A 21648-nucleotide genomic window follows, 5' to 3' on the forward strand; every position below is an offset into this window, starting at 1 on the left:
GCGATTTTTGACCTTGTCCAACCCAGTCCAACACCTTCACATCATGGCCTTCTGAATTTCTTCCTGGCCAAGGAAACCACTTAGTTTAGGAGCAATTAGGTGTAGACGATAAAGGTGTCAGTCTTGCCAGCAGTGCCTACATTCTGTGAAAGAATGAAGTAATATATTGGGGAAGTATACTCAGGGCTTGGTTGATTAAATGCTTTATATTTTATTATTTTATTGGGGGAGCAGATAGCGCCAGCATACCATTTTGTTGAAGCAAGGTGGGTTCCATGTATGCTACTGCCCATTTTCTGAATGCGTTATCCATGGTTCAGTTGGTAGCACTCTTGGCTATGGATCAGAAGGTTATACATTCCAAACCCGTTGCAGGTTCTTGAGCTCAAATACCTAATGCAGGCCTAGGAAGTGCTGTATTGTTGGATGTGTCCAAACCACGGCCTTGTCTCTTCTGTAAAAGACCCAGTGGCATGATTTCAAAGAGAAGGGAAACTATTCCTGTTGTTATTGTCAATATTTATCAATCAACATCAAATTACAACTTGTGCCAGCTTGCAATGTTGGTTGGTGTATCCTGAGTTCATAAAAGGTGTTGTATGGATACAAGTCTTTTTTTTAAACTTTTTCTTCAACACTGGTCGCTATATATTCTTATAGGTTTAAGTTCACTGCTGCTGATTTTTTTTTGTTCTTTTAACTCATTAATGTTCTGCCAATAATTCAAGGGAAGTGATCTCTCATTACATTTCTCCATCTGTCTCAACATCAAATGACACTCTTCCATTTAGGTTTCCACATGATGAAGGCAGGTCTTCAAATTTCATCAAGTTTCTAAATGCATCACAAAACTTGGAGAGTAATCATATTTTTGCTCTTATTAAGCTCTATTTCTTTTTGGTAAACTCGTTGATCAATATGTCAGAAACTCATTTAAAAGACCTTGAGAACGACCTGTTATTTATTATGTCACATTAACAACATTGCCATACAGTTGCACTGCCTTCAGAATATTGCAACCATTTTTATTATATAATGATTTGGAATGGTCAGCTGGTGCAACTCTCGGATGCTGCCTGAACTGCTGTGCTCTTCCAGCACCACTAATCCAGCGACTAAATATGTACAATCCCTGTATAAATGTATCAGTCCTGTTTGGGGGCATTGATCTGATCTGGTTCAGATGGTTAACCAGATTAAGGAAATTATATTGTATATTTTTCTTGAGAGTTTCAATTATAGCTAGTTATACATGTGCTTTCCCTTTTACTGAAATAATAAAATCTAGTTATATACAATCAGGGAGGCAAACAAGATTATATCTTGCTCTTGAAATTGGAACAAATCAATGGCCAATTTGTGTCAGTGAACATTTGCAGTTGTTTGGGGATTCAGAGTTTTGAATATTTATTTTCTTTTGTTAGGCCTCTTCCCCTTTCCAAAGGGCAGGACATGCTTCGCACAGCCCGGTTATATATTCAACAGCACCAGTACAATGAAGCAGTAAGTATTACATTGAAAGTGCAATTATTCACATGAAGAAATTAATTAATTTCATTTTATGCACTTTTTAAACAGAAGTATGCTATTGATTTATTCTTTTAACATAAAATTAAAGTGTATTTTTAAAATTTATTACTCTTTTCTGGAAATAAATATTTATCTTGTCTTCTGTCGATGAAGTATGACGTGCAGCTGTTCAGTGGACTATACTGTATCTTGGGAGACCTGTACTTCAAAGAAAAAAATTATATTTTATCTCTTTCTCAAAAAAGTTATGTTCTGGTAAATAGCCTTCCATGCTTCTGTTCTTTTTTATTTTTTCACTTGAAATAAGCTACTATGGAAATTGACTGCCATAGAGACAGTTTTGTGAAAAGATTAATAAAGTAAAATTTCATTTTTTATATTGAGTTTGCAAGCATCCCCCATGCTATTGTGTGTGCTTTAAATGATGGACCTGGATTTTACAGTGCCCCATTATGAAATAGAAGGTGGGATACTTGTGCAGTTTTTACCTGCACACCCTTAACCTGTCGCTCATGTTCCGAAGAGTGGGGAAGCTGGACAGATTGCCCACCCTTGGTTCTGTGGAGACCCTTAATTGGTAATTTAACAGCCACATAAGTGCCTTATCCCACAAGTGTGATTTTATCCACAGCAGAAGAAGGCCCAGGTCTGACAGGTAGCATGACAGCTTGTACTGTGTAATCTGGTATTGGGGAAGCTAGGAAGGATGGGGCAGAGGAGAAAAATGTCTTTTGGTTGTTCCCTGTATCATACAAATGTAAAAATTGGGAGCAGGAGTACGCCACTCATCCCTTGATACCTCTCTGCTATTTAGTAAGATTATGGCTCATCTGATTACTCCATATTTAATCTATCCATAATAATTTTTCATTCCCTTCCTAATCAAGAATCTGTGTACCTCTGTCTTAAAAATATTCAGAGGCTCTGTTTCTGGTACCTTTTCAGGAGTAGAGTTCAATCCTCATCCCTGCTTTGAATGGATGACCCTTAATTTTTAAACAGTGATCCCTAGTTCAAGATTCTACCACAAGAGGAAGCATCCTTTTCATATTTACCCTGTCAAGACTCCTTTGGAATATGATGTGCTTCAATCAATTCCTCTTTTAATCTTCTAAACACCAGGGAACACAAGCCTAGTCTGTTCAACATTTCCTCATCTGACAACCTCCCCATTCTAGGAATTAGTTTCATCAACATTTCTAGCAAAGATACAGCCTCTCAAAGCTGATCCCTTTTGTTCCCCTCGGTCCTGAATTTTTTTCAGTCCAGCCCCGATTAGCTCTTTTACCTTAGGGAATGGCTATAAACCTGGCACTGCTACAGAATGTAGAGTTGAGAGCCAGTAACTCTCTAAAGTGAGATTTACAGGGGGGTGGGAATGGATAAGAAGCCCCAAACCGAACAAGTCAATGACCCTTCATGAGAAGGCTCCTGATCAACATTCTAGCTGGAGGAAATACTGCTTCCAGTAAAGTCCAGCACATGGTTTCATTTCCTATGGAAAAACTAATCCTCTCATTATCTGACTTCCCCATTTACTGTCTGAAGAGCACCAGAATAAGTGAAGACACTACATTTGGAACAATTTTTCTTTTATTCATTCATGAGCTTTGAAAGTCCATAATTGTCCAGAAGGCAGTTAAGAATCAACTACATTGCTGTGGGTTTGGAGTCTCATGTAGGCCAACCCAGGTAAGTATATTAGTGAACCACTAACAATCGACAATGGTTTCATGGTTATCGTGAGACTCTTAATTCCAGACTCTTATTGAATTCAAGTTCCACTACCTGCCATAGTGAGATTCTAAGCTGAGTCCTGAGAACATTAACAAGGTCTCTAGATTAGTAGTCTTGCGATAATACCACAAAGCTTTCCCTTCAAGTAATTATGGACCTAGGCTGGTCACGGAGACAAAATTCCAGCACAGGGACCTGGAGAAAGGAGGAGGTCATTCAGCTTCCTCCAAGCCTGGTCCACTATCCGACATTGTCTCAACTTATTTATCTTTCTTAATAGTTTACAAAAGACGAATCTCAAATTTATTCAAATTTTTAAAAAATAAATGATCCTCAGCAGCTTCTTGTGGGAGAGAGTTCCAGTTTTCAATTACTGTATTTGTGTGAAGAAATTGTTTGGAAATGCTGATATAACATTCTAAAACTATCAGTAAAAGTGATAATCTAGCTATCAAGTTGTCCTAAATTCCTGACTGGTTCACAGATTAATTTAAAGAGAGCTCCCATCCTTACTCAATCTGAAGTTTTACCTGACTTCAATGCCACGCAAATATGGTATTATCATCATTTTATTGCTTTAAGAAAACATATGCATATCATAATTAATTGTGTAAAGCAAATTTCTGTTAAGAACGGCCACAACAAAATATGTTCAGTCTCAATCTACACCGTTTCATTATGCCAATACTGGTAGCCAAAAGGTTTTTTAAAAAGTTACATTACATTCTTTCGCACAGTATTTGCATCTGTTCATTGCATTGAAACAAGACAATTTTGGCCATAAGGTCTAAGTTATTTCACACTTGCACCTTTATTACTGTGCACCATGTTGGAACTGATAATAGATATTCATTGACATGAAAATTCTACTGGATTAACATACATCTTGATAATCCTGCCTAAGGGCAATGTCTTTTGTTTATAAAATAATTTCCATTGATCACATTTTATCTCACAGATTAATCTTTGCAAGTCATTAATAAACCTTGCCCTGGAAGGACTGTCTTACTATCACACCTATGATCGAGTCTTCTTGGGAATCAGTGTAGTGCTGGGATTTGTGGGCTGGACAACTTACGCTTTTGTGTTGATTGCCAAACACCACACAAAACTAAACAACCCAATTTGCCAGCTGGACAAGGTAGGTGGAAAGGGCCCAATAAAGTATCAAAAATACCTATCCTTAGCAATAATTTTAGAAAGCTTTAACAAATAAAGAAAATCTAGTTGTATCTTGTAAAATTGTTTTTATAATTTGGAGCCTATTAAAATGTCTCATAACAATTAAAAGTATGGCAGTTTGAAATCACTAAAAGTGATTATTGCCACTGCTTCCTCGACATGTTTCAGTCTGAATTATTTGTATAATTTCAGAGGCAGCTATTCTACCTCACTGCAAATCTATGTTGTATTTCATGTACTTCACAGCTATCCTCCAGCGATCACCTTCCTGCAATATTCATTGGGGCTGGTGTGGTGATAACGCTATTACTGCTAATTCAGAGCTGTCCATGGACCTATTACATTTATTGCCTGCTGCCAGTCCCAGTGTGGTACGCAGTAATAAAGGAGTAAGTGGGAAATAATTTAGATCTGATTGTTATATTTCTTAGGCTTCATAGCATTGAAAAGCTGCCAAAAAATTGTGACGAAGAATGTGAACAGACTTTTTTTCATCCTTTATTGTTGTCTTTATTTTTCTTTTTGTTTATTTGCTAGTTGGCAGTCTTGCATGTTGATAGCATACCACTACTGCTGTTGCACTGACAACACATTTTGTTGTGGCTGTTTTTAACAGAAGTTTTTTTCACTCAAAATTCAATTGCAAAAATGTGTGCAGATATTTTTCATTATGGAAACAAGATAAACTGAAGTCCATGTTATATGGAGGCATAGCTTTGCAATGTGCAGTTATAATTTACATCCTTCACTATGGTATCCCGGTTAAAAACTGAAATTATTTACAATTTTATATATTTAAGAGAGAATTTCAGCATTTTATCAATTCTAGAATTGGGCAAAAAGTTTTAATTAGCTCGTGGTTCTTTATTCCAAACTAAAGGCTACCAAATCATTCATTATATGTCTCAGCATTAAGGCAAAAAGAGTTAAATAATAATATTCAAGCTATAAAAGTGGAAAATGCTGCTCCAGTTTGATAGAATTATTTACCGCAAAGACTTTTAACTTTTAAGAACCTGAAAGTTCTGAAACAGTAATTGGTTGTTTAGGACATGGAATTGCTTAAAAATTGATTATAATAATAGATTTACCTCACCTGTCTCAACAGCAGGGGAGGGCAATAAATTTTCACAGCACTGCTTCACAGTGGTGCTGTGTAGATTATATCCAGTGGCCAGAGGCAGACAGTGGCTCTGACCATTCCCTTTGTGGCCTGTGCAAGTCTCCTAACTAAATCCTGCTGCATGGAAAATCAAAATTCAAACTATTAGTGCTACTTGATGCTACTTCTGACTTGTGTATTTCTAGCAAGTGCTGTTCATGTATCCTGTGTTATGACTTTCACCTTAAGAATGTTGATTTCTGAATTTTTTTTGTAAATGTTATTTGTGAATTGGAAATTAAGTAGACATTCAATGATTTTCTTGAACCAAAATAATAACCTATCGCTTTGATTTGTTTAACAGGTTTACACTTATTCAAAATGTAATCAATTTAGTTTTAACTCATCCTGCAAAATCCATGGGCTGTTTAATACTTTTTATCCTGGGCATTGAAACAATGGTAAGTAGCATAAACTACTTTGCTAACATTGTTTTCTTATCTATGGATGAAACTCTTTTTCATCACTAAAGGAAATGTCCTCATGCTTTGGAACTCAACTTTGATAGATATGAGTTCTGAGCATAATATGATCAATGATTTGTGATGGTCTTTCACATGAGGTAGAGATCTGAGGATAAGTACATTTACATTTAAAACTACTAAAGAGAGAGATGATTAGAGGTATTTAAGAGCAAACTAGATAAATATGTTAAGTAAAAAGAATTTGAAGGTTATATTGATAGAGTTAGATCAGAAAGGATGAACAATAGAGTTAGATGAGGAAAAATCAGATGGAACATAAATGGCAGAGTGCACAGATTGGGCTGAGTAGCCTGTTTCTGTGCTGTCTCTTCTATTTAATAGTAGAATGGTTTGGGATTTTTTTGTGTGGAATTTAAAAGCACTGGCTCAGATATTTACTCAAGTGGGAAAGAGACCGGACAGGGAAAATTTCCCGATGCAAAACCTGAAAAGTTAGGTTTCCCAAGCATCCTGTAGATATTAACTGTAGGATGTTTTAGAACCCTTTCAACGGGTTTTCTGCCAAAAGACCCACCAGATTAGTCAGCTATCACCCTGCCTGATAGGAAGGCAGTTGGGTGGAGTGAATGCTAGTCGGTCTGAAATCCTGATTTGGGGAGGACAGCAAGCTGTGGGAGTAGGAGCAAGATAATGTCAAGGTCCAACAACATGAAGGTTAGCTTGTCAGCCCTGGGGGATGTACTCCTCTTCCGCCTAGCCCACAATCAATGCTATGAAGTCATTAACCTCATGGTTCTAGCCTTTCTTGCTATCTTTCAGTTGTATGTTAGTTCTATGTATTAAACTAAAATCTAATTAAAATGGAGTCATGTATTCTTCTCTAAAGATCTATTTCCACTAGGTCTTCTGAAAGAAGACTGGCAACTCGAGCCCCAACCCACCTCCAGTCAAACCAGAAATAGATAATTGGGTTTGCTTTTGAAATTTTTGCAAGTTTTATCTTCCCCATCACCCCTCACTAGTCTTCATGGACTAAGATGATCATGTCAAGAAAAGAGTCCTTTATTCTGTACTTTAACCCATGTTATGCTGACCTGGAGGAGTTGAGTGGTGATGACCGGGATAAAGAGTGGAAAAGTATTCCGTTCCTTGTTATTTGAGACTCCTCATAAAATATGGATGAACCAATATGACTTTGGATCAGTCAGACTCATCCTGAGTGAAGAGCAGGAAAGAACATGGCCAACATTGCTGCAACCAGCTTCTTAAATGATGCAATATGCCCATTGGCAAAAGAGATTCAGGGGTCCTTGGGTCAGATTGTAAGATTTCTGCCTATTTGTGCGAAAACAATCTTGGTGTGTTACATTGAGTCAGATTTACCCAAGACATTAGATTCACATAGCAGCCAAGCACTGAGGTGTGTAGCATTTGGATGGACTAGTTTGATAAATGGTTTATTTCACCTACCCTATAACTTGAGGTATTGAGAATGAATTCAGGTTTTCAAACGATCAATAATTGTTATATTCAAATAACCCTCTCCAGGATACTGTGAACGAATGTCTGATAATCCTCACCCCAGTGTCCCCTCTGATCAGCTCTTCGACATCACACTCCTCATATATGGATCAGCAGGCAAGGTAGAATGGCTAATAGCGTAAATGATACAGGCTGTGATGATACTAAGAGTTTATTTACAACACTTTTACATATTTATCTACCTAAGGAAGTTAATAGGGCATTCAGTGAAGAGGATTAAATAAAAGCAATAGCCATTTGTATGCCTGGGTCAAAATCTTGGAAATCTCTCCCAAATAGTTCTGTGGGAGTAACTTCATCACATGGACTACAGGGGTCATGCAGAGCTCACCATTATCAACTCAAGGGCAATAAGGAAAGGCAATAAATGCTGGCCTTGCAGCGATGCCCACATCCCATGAATGAATAAAAGACAAACCTTCATTATCTTTCATAATCTTTCCCATTTGAACTAAGGTACTTTTTGTAAATTATGTTCTGTCTGAGCTACAGTTGAAATGTTCTATGTAGTACATCACTTAAGCTATAAAGTACCCTTATGATGGATTTCGTGTATTATACTTGAGTAAAATTACTCATAATTGTGCACATCCATCTTGAATATTGTTGCAGTTTTAGAACATTTAATTAGAAATAATTAAAGCCCGTCCTGATGTGCCTCTGTAAGAGTAACCTATTGACATTTAGCAGTGCTAGTATCTCTTAACCATTTACGTTCCATTGCAAGAAACAAACATGCAACTAGTAATATTAAATTCTGAGTACTGGCAAATCATGCATTGTGCCACTGCAATATGTTTTCATTTCGCTCATCTGTGCTTTGTTTAATAGTTTTTCTGACTTTATATCTCTTTGCATCTGTGTTTGATGGTAGGATGTTTATTCTTTTTAGATTGCAAGTTTTTTCTACCGGCAAGTCCTCACGTTTGGGCTGGTATTGTTTGCCATTTGGCCAGTGCATTCAAAGCTGTTGCGGCAGAACAAGGTGCCCATCTCTTAGTTCACACATCTAATATGCTATATATCCTTAAATGAAAAAGTGTTTCTTTTTGAAAGATATTTCAGTTACACTATCTATATGCATATATTTATCTAAGCCTAAATCATACTTCCACTCAGCAGTACAGAGTTTGTATATTCCTGAAAAGAGAACGATGTTGTCGAAGCTTTTCAATTTGCACTCATCAGGACAAGTGCTAGAGTGCCAAATTTCACATGATCACAACAACCTGTAGTATAATAAAGGGTGAGGTGATGGCTTAGTGGTATTATCACTGGACTGTTCTGGGGCCCCAGGTTGGAATCCCACCATGGTGGAATTTGAATTCAAAACAAATCTGAAATTAAGAGTCTAATGATGACCATGAATTCATTGTTGATTGTTGGAAAACCCATCTGGTTCACTAATGTCCTTTAGGGAAGGAAACTGCTATCCTTACCTGATCTGGCCTACATTTGACTCCATTTGACCTTAACTGCCCTCTGGGCAATTAGGGATGGGCAAAAATGCTGGCCAGATTAGCGACATCCTCATTCCATGAATGAATGAAAAAAAACCAAGATCTGCACATACTGGAAATCATTACAAAAGCAGTAATTGATGCAGAATCTCAACAGGTCTGGTAGGATCTGTGAAGAGAACGCAGTTAACATTTCTTGTCCAGTGATTAGTCATGAGAATGTGTATTGCAATGCTGGTTACACTAAAAATCATACCAAGATATTCATTGGGAAACCTACAAATATTAGCTGTATGTTTTATCAAGAATTAAAACAAAATGGAGAATGCTGAAAATCTGAAGTTCCATCAGAGGTCCTGGAAATGTGTAGCAGGTCAATTGGCATCCTAGGATGATAGATTGGTATTTCATGTTTGACTCACTGAATTAACTTTATTTCTTGAGAAATTTTTGCAAGCCTGTTGAGCATTCCAAATATTTCCTGTTTCTGTCTTTGTGTTTCTTTCTATGAATGAACTGAATACTAATGGCTTTACCAATGATAAATCACAAATATACAGACTGGTGAAATGTGGGTGCCTCTTTGTGTTTGAACTGTTCTTGAGATCAATGTTTCATATGTTCACCATAGGAGATCTTGTGCTGTAATGGTTACCCTCCTTGCATCTGAACCAGGTCCTCCAGGTTCAAGTTCCATCCCACGCATGGTGACCATGGAAAGTGCATTTGTAATGTGTCAAACCAGGTTGATTATCAACTTACACATCCTTCCAATATACCTGTGGTAGGTGGTAAGGACAGTCTCCTGGTTGGTCATGTTTGATGTTAAATGGTGTCTGTCACGCCTCTGGCTTCATACTACTTATCTGCTACAGGAGAAGCCAGCTACATAGAGAGAAAAAAAATTAAGCATGTGCTATGTTATCTTATGCAGCTCTAAATCTGGGCAGTCTTCCATGTCAGTGTTATCTGGAGAAGATCAGATCCTGAAAGCTCTCTATGATATTACCAACACTTTCTGTTTATATTTCAGATCTCCACTACTTGCAGTTTCTTTTTTTAATCCATTTAAAATGACATACCACAAACATACTTTGTGTTTGAGCAACAGATTCCCCACAGTGTGGAAACAGGCCCTTCAGCCCAACAAGTCCACACCGACCCTCCGAAGAGCAACCCACCCTTACATTTACCCCTGCACCTAACACTACGGGCAATTTAGCATGGTCAATTCACCTAACCTGCATATCTTTGGATTGTGGGAGGAAACCGGAAACCCACGCAGACACGGGGAGAATGTGCAACCTCCACACAGACTGCTGCCCGAGGTGGGAATTGAACCCGGGTCCCTGGCGCTGTAAGGCAGCAGTGCTAACCACTGAGCCACCATGCCACCCCAGGTTGACTGCTCTTGTAACTGTCTTTGGAAAGTAAACTTCTTGGTAATTTATAGTGTTTGCCTTTAAAGTCTCTTTAAGCTTATTTCTTAGTCAGTAATGGATGAATGGAATGTTATTTCAGTACTGAGCATTATGAAGTCAGGTGAACAGCAATCTACATGCCAATTACTGTGATTTCTGTATTTTGAATCTAAAGACAGGAAAGTGCTTTGCTGCACTCGACCAGTGCTGTTCAGTAGAAGGCACTATTGAAATTCTCAGCCATGCATCATCCTGTTTTATCCCAGTAATGGCTGATTTTTCTCATCATCCATTTAATGGATAGAACTTAATATCATATGAGATGCATCTTTTTCTTTCTGTTCTCGTTTCCTTGCATTGGATGCAGGCACCTGTTGTAAATCTCCAAGTGTTGTTAGCCTTGTAATATTTTGCAGATCAGGTATTTTGATACATAAACATTGCATTATTGGCAAACTATTTGAGGATTGAAAGCATCAGAAACAAATTGTAATTTGTCCTCATCATTTTATACACGTGCACACACACTCGCTGTCCCTCCCCCTCTCTCTCTTCAACTGGGAATTGCTGCATAGCAAGTGTCATTAAAAACCTTAACACTTTGGCCTGGGTTTATTTGGAGTGTGCTCAAGCAGGCAAGTTGGCAGGAACAAGGTCACTCACCCTGCCCCTGAATTTTCATTTTGTGCAGGCAATGGCTAGACTTTCTGGTGGTATCAAAAATAATAAAGTTCCCATTTTTAAAAATGTTATCCATTTGAATCCTAGTACTTTATTCTTGTCATTATGGTCCTGGCTGAGTGAAAATGGAGAGCAAATCTGTTTGCTTTGTATATACACTGTTCAATATATCCAGAGATGGCACTTGTTCTTTTTCAGTAATTATAGCACTTACTGCACAAACATACGAGCCTAAAACAAATGACATGTAACTTTTCTTTGCTCATTGGTCAATCTCATTTAAATTTAAATTTGAATATATGAAACACAATGTTGTAGTCCTTTGACTCATATCATTGCATTAGCTATAAACTATGTAAAATTCATTTGGTATATCAATACAGTTTTTGTTAATTTTGTTTTTTTTTTGTTGTATTTTAATCTCCTTAGGTCATGTCTTTAAACTGGATCTTTTTCAGCTCCATCCTGGCTGTGTTTCCACTGATGCCAGTCGTTGGCAGGAGTCCCAATATTACTCTTGTGTAAGTTTGCTTAAGTATTTTTTGAAACAAAACTTAATTTTAAATGTCACTTGGAGATTGGTGGCATAATTCAATAGAGTGGTATCCTGATGTAGGTGCCAAGAAAAATAAAATATGAGCTTTTATGTTTTAAATAATAATTGAGGAAGAAATCATTTTCAAAGCAGAGCATTGCAAGATTTCAGATATGATTGTACTTCTATTATAGTGATATAAAATTATTGAATCTGTAACTTCTTCAGTAATTTTAAAATATTAATGTTTGCTCAGCTTGAAACTGCCTAGCTGTTTAGACATATGTGTAGTGTGCTGCATAGACCAGGAAGGTTAAGCCTTCAGTGCAAACTGAACTGAACAATCAACACTGGGGCAATACTGGGGGTCTTTGCAATTAACTTTGGTTCTTCGGATAGGGAGAGGGCAAATTGACGAGGATTTCTGTACCAGGAGAGAAAGAGAAAAAGATAGCTTCCTTCTTCATTCCAATTTGATATTACTTGAATAGAACTTTGAATGCTTCAAAGTAAATTTGAGAGAATTGGAACAAGAGTTGATTGATAGATGTGAATGAACTGAGAAGTGAGGAGTGCAAAGAGTGAGAGAAAGGAAACAGGGTTTCAATAAGCAAAGAATTGAAAGAGAGAGGCATGATTTAAGAAATTATTGGTTCTATCTCCCACTCCAGTCACTTGGAGATAAAGAGTTTATACATGAGGTTTATCAGTTCAGATCAGAATAGGTGAATTAGAATATTTTCTCTATGGTGAGAGACAAAGAACTGTGGACAAGTGAAAAGATTTTTATCGCAAAGATCTATTGTGTAACAAATCATTAAAAGCTGATGCACAGGCACAAAATTTAACGAAAAAGACATCTCAGTGATTCAGACTCTTGGACAGATCATTCATTTCAGGCACTGGACTTAAGGGAAGCCTCAGAGAAAGCACGTTGCTGATTCACCAATATAAAGTTTTAAAGGCTGTAACAAGAGGACAGATTGCATAAAATTGGCTTGCATTTAGAACATTGAAGGGTGATCTAATCAAGTTTTCAATATGAAAACTGATTTGATAAGATAAGTAAAGAAAGAATTACTAACTCTGATTGAATCCAAAATTAGATTGGGGAAGCCAAAAGATTAGAGCTTTGACCATTTAAGTGTGAAAAACAGGTCATGTGTTTTATGCAAAGGGTCATGAAAAATTGGAAAATGATCTCCTACAAATCTGAGGGTATTTGTCAATTGAAATTCTCAGGAGTAAGCTTAGAGATTTTCATGCGATAAGAGTACTAAGGAATATGGAATAAAGGAGGTGAACAGAGCTGAGGATTGAAACGATGGAACATCAAGCCTTCCTTAAATGCATCCAACAATTTTATTTCTGCTTCTACATATTTCATAGTTTATTGCTCGAATCATATCCTTTCTGTGGGAAGAGGAGATCCCTAATATCTAGCATAAAATTACCATGATTTCATTAAGTAGGAAAACACACTGCACCATGTCAAAGGCTAAACAGTAAGATTTTCAGTGTTGAAATATATTTTACTAATTTATAATTAACCAAAATGACATATACTTGAATTTGGAAATATGCTCAAAGGTAAACCTTGGAGAGTTTTTGGAAAGAAGAGAGGAGAATAACTAATGGCATAGCTCTACCGAAGAACCAATACAGGACACAAGTGACTGATTGATTGACCACCTGGGGTGCTACAAACAAGACAGGCTGATTGTCCTGTGGCCCTGAGTACGCCTATGTTTAATTTGTTGTCTTTTATTGGAAACAGAACTGGCGCTGGAATACTGACTGTCATCTGCAGCTTCATCTTCCTCAGCTGTTTCAAGACTCCAATGGCAAAATCAGTTGAAACTACAACACTAGTGAACAAAAGTGTATACATTGCGCAGGTTTGCATATTTATTTTTATTTTTCTCATCCTGTACTTTTAGATTTAACACCTTTAATTACCTTGAGGCGTTTGAAAAAAGTATTAATTTTTTTTCTTGCTGCTTTGTGGATGGTAATTGACTAATATTCCCAAGTCTCCATATTCTGTTAATGCTCTGAGTAATGATTTTCACCAGGTTTGTCAAATATACAATTTAACATGTTAAATCAGCACAAATAATTTCAATACAACTTAGTACTGCTGGTTATCAATGGAAAAGAAAAGGAAAGAAATTGCAGAAGCCAAAAAGAAACCACCTCAGTTTCCAGTTTGTTTTCTTGTTCTCAGAAGTGCTGTTATGTATGCACGCTATGAACTCTTCTCTCATTTTCGCCTGTCCAGGCGCTGTCAGATTCCTTAGGCTTACTCCCTTAAGTAGCCAGTATTCATGAGTGAACCTTAACGACGAATCTCACATCAGGAACCCATGTAGCATCCATGAGGAGCAGTAACCTTGGCTACCTTTTTTTTGGTCCCTTAATTTCAAGACTATTTTCATTTTCAAATTATTTTTTAAAACAAAAGTTATTACAGTTTAAATGTCACAGACCCTTAATCTGAGAATCTTGCAGCACAGAGTGAAATCCTGGCAGCCAGTTAGGATGCTGTATGGAGACACTGGGAGAACAAATTAATGATGGGTAGAAGGGCAAAGCAAAGTTTTCCTCATCAGTCAGATGACAAGACTTTTAGTTCATGTTTAAACTCATTTTAATTATTTATAATAGCATACACGTGTAATCCAGTTCAATTTATTTTGGTACAATTGTTTATATATCAAGCCTGGGACAGCAAGCAATTTTCTGCTCAGGTTTTCTTGAAGTACTTGGCGGTGATGCGTTAAATTCACCTCTGCAGTAATTGGGTTTTCTTATCTTTAACCTTGCAGCCCTCTGACACGCGCATTTCTGGGTGAGCAGTTTCACTTAGCATCTCTCCCGACTTCACAGCTGAACTAAAATCACTGGTGAATTATGTTGTGAGAATATCTTACTGTCAGGATGCTTAAATCATAAGGATGTTTTGGGAACTGCAACATTTAACCTAACACAAATGTGGTATTCATTTGCAGATCACAAGCATTGTTCTATCAATCTATGTTGTGAACATGACACACTCCAGTTTGGCAGATAAACATGGGCTTCCTTTAGCCAGTCAGATCATCAGTTGGACAACGCTTGGTGAGTGTGTGCTATAGGAAGTTTTCCGAACAAAATTGATTCTTTGTGATTATGCGTTGCCATGTGGTTTTGTGGGCTTGGTGGGAGGTGCTTAATTGACTTTGGAACTGCTGTCTGAAGGAAGAGAGAGGAGTATGACTAATAGCATAATTCTATCCAAGAACCAATACAGGACACAAGCATCTGATTTTTGTTTTAAATTCATTCATGGGATGAAGGCATTACAGACTAGACCAGCATTTATTGCCCATCTCAGAAGGCAATTAAAAGTCAATTACATTGACTGTGAGTGTGGATTCATATGTAGACCAGACCAGATAAGGATGGCATTAGTGAGCCAGATGGGTTTTTACACCAGTTCACAATGGATTCGTGGTAATTAGACTCTTAATTTCAACTTCTAATTGAATTCAAATTCCACCCTCTGCCTTGGCAAGATTGAACCCGGGTCCCCGGAACATTATCAACTACAACGCCAATCTCTGTGATTGGATCAGATACAGGTGCAAGTGTAGAATTGTAACAAGAAACCCACCCTTTCTACAAGCCAGATTTTATATTAAATAAAACACAAGTCGCAGAACTATTCCCTTTGAATCAGAAAGAGTGGATTGAAGTTCTAGCCCAGAGATTTGAGGGTAAACCCAATTGAGATGCAGGTTGATTGGTAAAATGGAGCTGCTAAATAGATCCAAGGATCTGAATGGCCTTTGATCCATTTCTTTGACAGCTCTTACCAAACAAAATGCTATTAACCTGTTTGAAAACTCCATTTGACCTCCAGGTGCCTCTCCTAGAATGAATTCTGATTTCTGTTTCCCTATCTGTGAAAACAAAACCTCTGTGATTTCACTTCTAAATGGCCTTGCTCTTATTTTAAGACTACACCCCCTGTTCTGGATTCTCCCAACAAAGGAAATTGATTTTCTGTAAATAACCTACTAAATCGTTTAATATGAACTCCTCAGTTGTTTTGACCCTCAATTTTCTAAACTCAAAGGATTAATTTATGTAACCTATCTTCATAATTTCTTGAGTATGATAAATATGCACTATTACCCCCCCCCAACCTCCACCCAATGCACAAGAGTGTTTGCTAAGATGCACAGAAATAACTGCAATACACCAAATAGGTTCTGATCAAAATCCAATCTAATTATCACTTCCTCAGTGAAATGTCCACCATCAGAGATAAATGCACATTTGATTCCTCTTTTCATCTCTGCCAGCCTTAGTGCATGGCTAACAATCCCTTTTGTCCGTCACCATTCCTAGTTTCGGCACTGCTAACAAAATGTTCTGATATGCTTTCTTGGATCAAAAGTGGGTAGTTTCATATTGAAAACACGGAATGCTGATGATTACAGCGGACCCGGCAGCATTCATGGAGGGACAGCACGCTAACATTTCAAGTGTAGATGACTCTTCATTTGTGCTGATCTGTAGATGCTGGAATCTGTACTGAAAAAAAGAAATGCTGGAGATCACAGTGGGTCAGGCAGCATCCATGGAGAGAGAGCAAGCTAACGTTTCATGTTTTCAATACAGATTCCAGCATCTGCAGTAATAACTCAATGTTTCATTCCGTCTGCCATAGTTTTGTCTGCTCATATTGTCTGCCTGCGTCTCTGTGCGAATTCCTGCTCCTGCCATGTAACTCACTGCCTCAAACTTAGTAAAATTTGCAAACTTTGAAATGCAACTCTTGATTCCTTTGTGTAAATCACTAATATTTATGGTTGAGGACCCTGTACAAGTTCCTGAATCTGATCTGTCACGTGCAAAATTAAGAACAGATCACTTATCCCAACTCTTTGTTTTTTCTGCCTCCCAATAATTACATACCATGTTAGAAGATTTCCTCAAACACAATGTGCTCTCATTTTTGCTAATTATCTCTGGTGGAGAACCTTGTCAGATACCTTCTGGAACTCCATATTGACAACATCCATAGTCTCCCAATACCTTGCATGTTGTTGACTACAGCAAATAAAAAAAATTCCCCTTGCTTAATCAGACATGCTCCAACCTTCACAAGTCCATGATAGCACATTGGTCAACTATCAGTTGACCAATGTTCTGTCACTCTGTCTCTGCTCATAGTTTTGAGTAGCTTTCTTAAATTTGATGTTAAATTGACAGGTCTGCTGTGACTCAATTTTTCTTTGCAACTCTTTTTTTAAAAAATGGAGTAAAGTTTGCCACTACCCAATCTGAAGACACAATTTCTGAATCTAGAGAGGTTGATAAAATTATGACTAATAGTCCTGCAAAATTCTCATCTATTTATTTTTTCACTCTGGGGCTGAAGCAATCAAATCCCAGAGATTAGTCCATCTTAAGTCCCATCCTTTTCTGCATTTGCATTTCTTCTGAACTTGTATTAAATCGATAGTTCTTCTTCTTGACTTATACCCTTATTTACGGGTGTTGTGCGCTCCTGTTCAACCTTGATTATGGATGCAAAGTTTAACACCTACCATTTCCTCCATATAGTTTGTATTGCTGAAGGATGTCACACCATTTGAGACTACTTCTTTTGGAAGTAACATTAAACTGGAGGTTGACCTGTCCTGACCCCTCATGCTGTTGTTAAAGCTCCAGTAATGTGATTTGCAGGTAGCTGGGGAATTCTCTTGGCATTCTGGCCAACACTTAGCCCCCCCCCCCCCCCTCCCCACAACCAACATCATTGCTGTGTGTGGAATCTTGCTCACAATTTTTTTAACTGAGGGATTTTACTGGAACATTTGGTTTTGAAGTCAAGTAAAAGTTCTCTTTTGTACATGAATATTTGCTGCTGTACAAATGCAACACCTGATCAACCAGAAATTACAGCCATCATAGAATAATTAATAAGCTGTAAATGTGAAAGGGATGACCCTTTCAGAGATGTGATACCACATTTTATATTGCTGTTTGACACTGCAGTACTATTGATTTTGCCTCATTATGTTTTGTTACAGCCTCCTCCTTACTGATTCCTTTGCTTAGCTCAACATTACTCTTCCAACGACTGCTAAGCATTAATCTCTCGTTGATGTCAACCTACCTCTTGCTCAGCACAGGGTATCCTTTTTCTTTATAAGTCACATTGCTGCTAATAATTTCTGGGAGAATGTTAGAATACCACGTCTGAAAGCTTAGTACCTTTTTTGGAGGGTAAATTTATACCAAGTACAGTCCATCTCTTTAAACGCTCTGTAAGCTATGTATTATTTTCTATGCTTCTCTCCTGATCTGTCATAAAATTGGTTGTTTAATCAAGAATATTTTATATGTTTTGTCTGATTAAATGCACCTGTACGTAATTGAAGACAGCATATAGCAAATTGTAACAGCAGGGTTATTGTGTGCAGCAGAGTTTTCGATGATCTAATTGATTCAGTTTCATTTAAAGTGTACACCTAAAATCATACTTTGATATCAGAGTTATGCAATAACTGTGTTTTGTAATGTATTCAAATAGGGCACTGGACCAATCCCCATCAGAACATCAAATTAACAATACCCAACCAAATAAAAATGCCTTGGACTTCAAACGAGAGATGTTCACTTCTCAGTACACTTTATTTTCCTTTTCCCGTGACGGAATTTGTGACTTGGCATTCTGTGGTGTGGAAGTGCAGACCAGTGCAAACTGAGCAGTCTGCACAATTGATATAGACAATTAATATTGATTGTGGTCACAGGAGTTGGCTTGAGCATATGAAAATAATGAGTTACTTAAGTTTTGGGTGCTGCAATGACAAGGAAGAAAGTGAATGGAAGGATTTACACTTTTTAAAAATTCACTAGTGATATGTCAGCAGCACTGACCAGCCAACATTTATTGCCCTAAACTGGTGTCACTGAGCAGGTTATTGCTGAGCAGGTGCTGCTGCCTTGAACCGCTACAGTCCACCTGCTGTACGGTGACCCACAGTGTCCTTAGGGAGGGAATTTCAGAATTTTGACCCAGTGACCATTAATGAAGAGCAATTATATTTCCAGATCAGGATGATGAGTTGCTTGGAGGGGAGCTTACAAGTGGTGATGTTCCCCTGTATCTGTTGCTCTTGACTGTCGAGATGGAAATGGTCGTGGGTTTGGAAGCTGACTAAGAATCCTTGGTGAATTTCTGTAGATAGTACACACTGCTGCTACTGAGAATAGATGGTGGAGGGGATGAATGCCTGTGGATACGGTGCCAATCAAGTGGGCTGCTTTGTCCTGGGTAGTGCCAAGCGTTTGGAGTGTTATTCTGGGGAGTATCCTATCACACTCCTGACTTGTGCTTTGTAGATGGTGGATAGGCTTTGGGGAATCAGGAGTTACTTAATTGTGCGTTACTCACCACAGTATTCCTAGCCTCTGACCTGCTGTTGTAGCCACAGTTTATGTGGTGAGTCCAGTTGAGTTTCTGGTCAATGATAACCCCCAGGATGTTTGACAGTGGGGGATTCAGTAATGGTAGCACCATTGAATCTCAAGGGGCAGTGGTTAGATTGTCTGTCTGTTATTGGAGATGGTCAGTGATTAACATTTGTGTGGTGTAAATGTTACTTGCCACTTTTCAGCCCAAGTCTGGATATTGTCCAGATCTTGTTACATTTTAACATGGACTGCTTCAGTATCTCTCTGAGGAGTTGTGAATGGTCTTGAACATTGTGCAATCATCAGCAAACATCTTCACTACTGACCTTATGATGGAGGGAAGGTAATTGATAAAGCAGCTGAAGATGGTTGGCCTAGGACCTACCCTAAGGAACTCCTGCAGAGATGTCCTGGAATTGAGATGACTGACCCTCAACAACTACAACCATCTTCTTATATGTCAGGTATGACTACAACTAGTGGAGAGCAGGCCCCCTGATGCCCATTGATTCCAGTTTTGTTAGGGCTCCTTGATGCCATACTCGTTTGAATGCAGCCTTGGTGTCAAGGGCTGTCGATCTCTTTTGCCCAAGTTTGAACCCAGGCTGTAATGAGGTCAGGATTTGAGTGGCCCGATGCAACCTAAACTGGGTGTCACTGAACAGCTTATTGCTGAGCAGGTGCTGCTTGATAGCATCGTTGATCCACCTTCCATCACTTTACTGATGATCAAGTGTAGACTGATGGGCTAATAACTGGCCAGATTGGATTTGTCTTGCTTAGCTGAACAATTTTTCACAGTATTAGATAGATGCCAGTTGTAATTATATTGGAAGAGCTTGGCGAGGGGTATAGCAAGTTCTGGAGAACAAGTCTTCAGTACTATTGCTGGAACGTTGTTGGGAGAAAGTGAGGACTGCAGATGCTGGAAAAGCACAGCCGGTCAGGCAGCATCCGAGGAGCCGAGAGTCGATATTTCGAGCATAAGCTCTTCATCAGGAATGTGGGGGAGGCCAGGGGATCTGAGAGATAAATGGGAGAGGGCTGGGGGTGAAGGTAGCTGGGAATGCGATAGGTAGATGAAGGTGGAGGGTGATGGTGATAGTTTGGAGCAAATGGTGGAGTGGATAGGTGGGAAGGAAAATGGACAGGTAGGACAGTTCAAGAGGGCTCTGACGATTTGGTAGGTTGGATCTAGTATAAGGCTGGGGCAGGGAAGATGAGGAATCTGGTGAAATCAACATTGATCTTGTGTGGTTGGAGGGTCCCAAGGCAGAAGATGAGATGTTCTTTCTCGAGGCTAGAATTTTGGTGGTGGAGGAGGCCTAGGACTTGCATGTACTTGGCGGAGTGGGAGGGGGAGTTGAAGTGTTCGGCCACGGGGCGGTGGGTTTCTTTCAAGTGTGTGTCCTAGAGACGTTCTCTGAAACATTCCGCAAGTTGGCGTCCTGTCTCCCCAAAGTAGAGGAGACCACATCAAGAGCAACGGACAGAGTAGATGATGTGTGTGGAGGTGCAGGAAAATCTCTACTGCATGTGGAAGGATCCTTTAGGGCTTTGGATGGAGGTGAGGGGGAAGGGCCGTGCGCAGGTCTTACACCTCTTGCGGTGGCGAGGAAAGGTGCTGGGAGTGGAGGGTGGATTGGTAGGGGGCATGGACCTAACAAGGAAGGGAATGATCTCTGCGGAACACAGATAGGGGTGTGGAGTGAAATATATCCCTCGTGATGGGATCTGTTTGTGAGTGGCGGATAATGATGTGATGTATCCGGAGATTGGTGGGGCGCAAGATGAAGACCAGGGAGGTTCTGTCCTTATTGAGGTGGCGTTCAAGGGCGGAGGTGTGGAAAGTGGAGGTGATGCACTGGAGGGCATGGTTGACCACATGGGAGGGAAAATTGTGGTCCTTCAAGAAGGATACCATCTGGAATGTTCAATGATGAAATTGATCCTCTTGGGAGCAGATGCGGTGGAGGTGGAGGAATTGGGAGTAAGGCATAGCGTTTTTACGGGTGACGGTGGGAGGAGGTGTATTCCAGATAGCTGTGGGAGTCGGTGGGTTTGAATTAAATGTCCGTGGTGTTGAGACGGTCACCAGAAATGGAGATGGAGAGGTCCAGGAAGGGGAGGGAGGTGTCAGAGATGGTCCAGGTGAACTTGAGGTCAGGGTGGAAGGTGTTCGTGAAGTTGATGAATTGCTCAACTTCCTAGTGGGAGCACAAGGTGGTGCCAATACAGTCATCAATGTAGAGGCTGAAAAGGTGGGGAATGGTGCCAGTGTAGCTGCGGAAGATGGATTGTTCCATGTACCTAATGAAGAGGCAGCATAGCTGGGGCCTATGCGGGTGCCCAAGGCTACCCCTTTGGTCTGGAGGATGTGGGAGGATTCGAAGGAGAAATTGTTGAGGGTGAGGACTAGTTCAGCCAATCAAATGACTGTGTAGGTGGAAAGGTACTGGTTGGGTTGGCGGGAGAGGAAGAAACTGAGGGCTTAGAG

General features: G+C 39.1%; 1 protein-coding gene across 3 annotated transcripts in view; it reads left to right on the forward strand.

The window, feature by feature from the left end:
- pign (phosphatidylinositol glycan anchor biosynthesis, class N) overlaps positions 1-21648 on the forward strand; it is a 111794-nt gene that overhangs the window by 53950 nt on the left and 36196 nt on the right. For all 3 annotated transcript variants that reach the window (XM_043719611.1, XM_043719612.1, XM_043719613.1), the window contains 9 exons: positions 1425-1503; positions 4226-4408; positions 4696-4838; positions 5916-6012; positions 8471-8563; positions 11570-11661; positions 13453-13573; positions 14687-14795; positions 17762-17864. In XM_043719611.1, coding sequence (XP_043575546.1) covers positions 1425-1503; positions 4226-4408; positions 4696-4838; positions 5916-6012; positions 8471-8563; positions 11570-11661; positions 13453-13573; positions 14687-14795; positions 17762-17864 — 1020 coding nt within the window. The remainder of the gene's footprint in view (positions 1-1424; positions 1504-4225; positions 4409-4695; positions 4839-5915; positions 6013-8470; positions 8564-11569; positions 11662-13452; positions 13574-14686; positions 14796-17761; positions 17865-21648) is intronic.

Source organism: Chiloscyllium plagiosum, chromosome 29 (assembly GCF_004010195.1).
Source record: "Chiloscyllium plagiosum isolate BGI_BamShark_2017 chromosome 29, ASM401019v2, whole genome shotgun sequence".
NCBI classification, from domain to species: Eukaryota; Metazoa; Chordata; class Chondrichthyes; order Orectolobiformes; family Hemiscylliidae; genus Chiloscyllium; species Chiloscyllium plagiosum.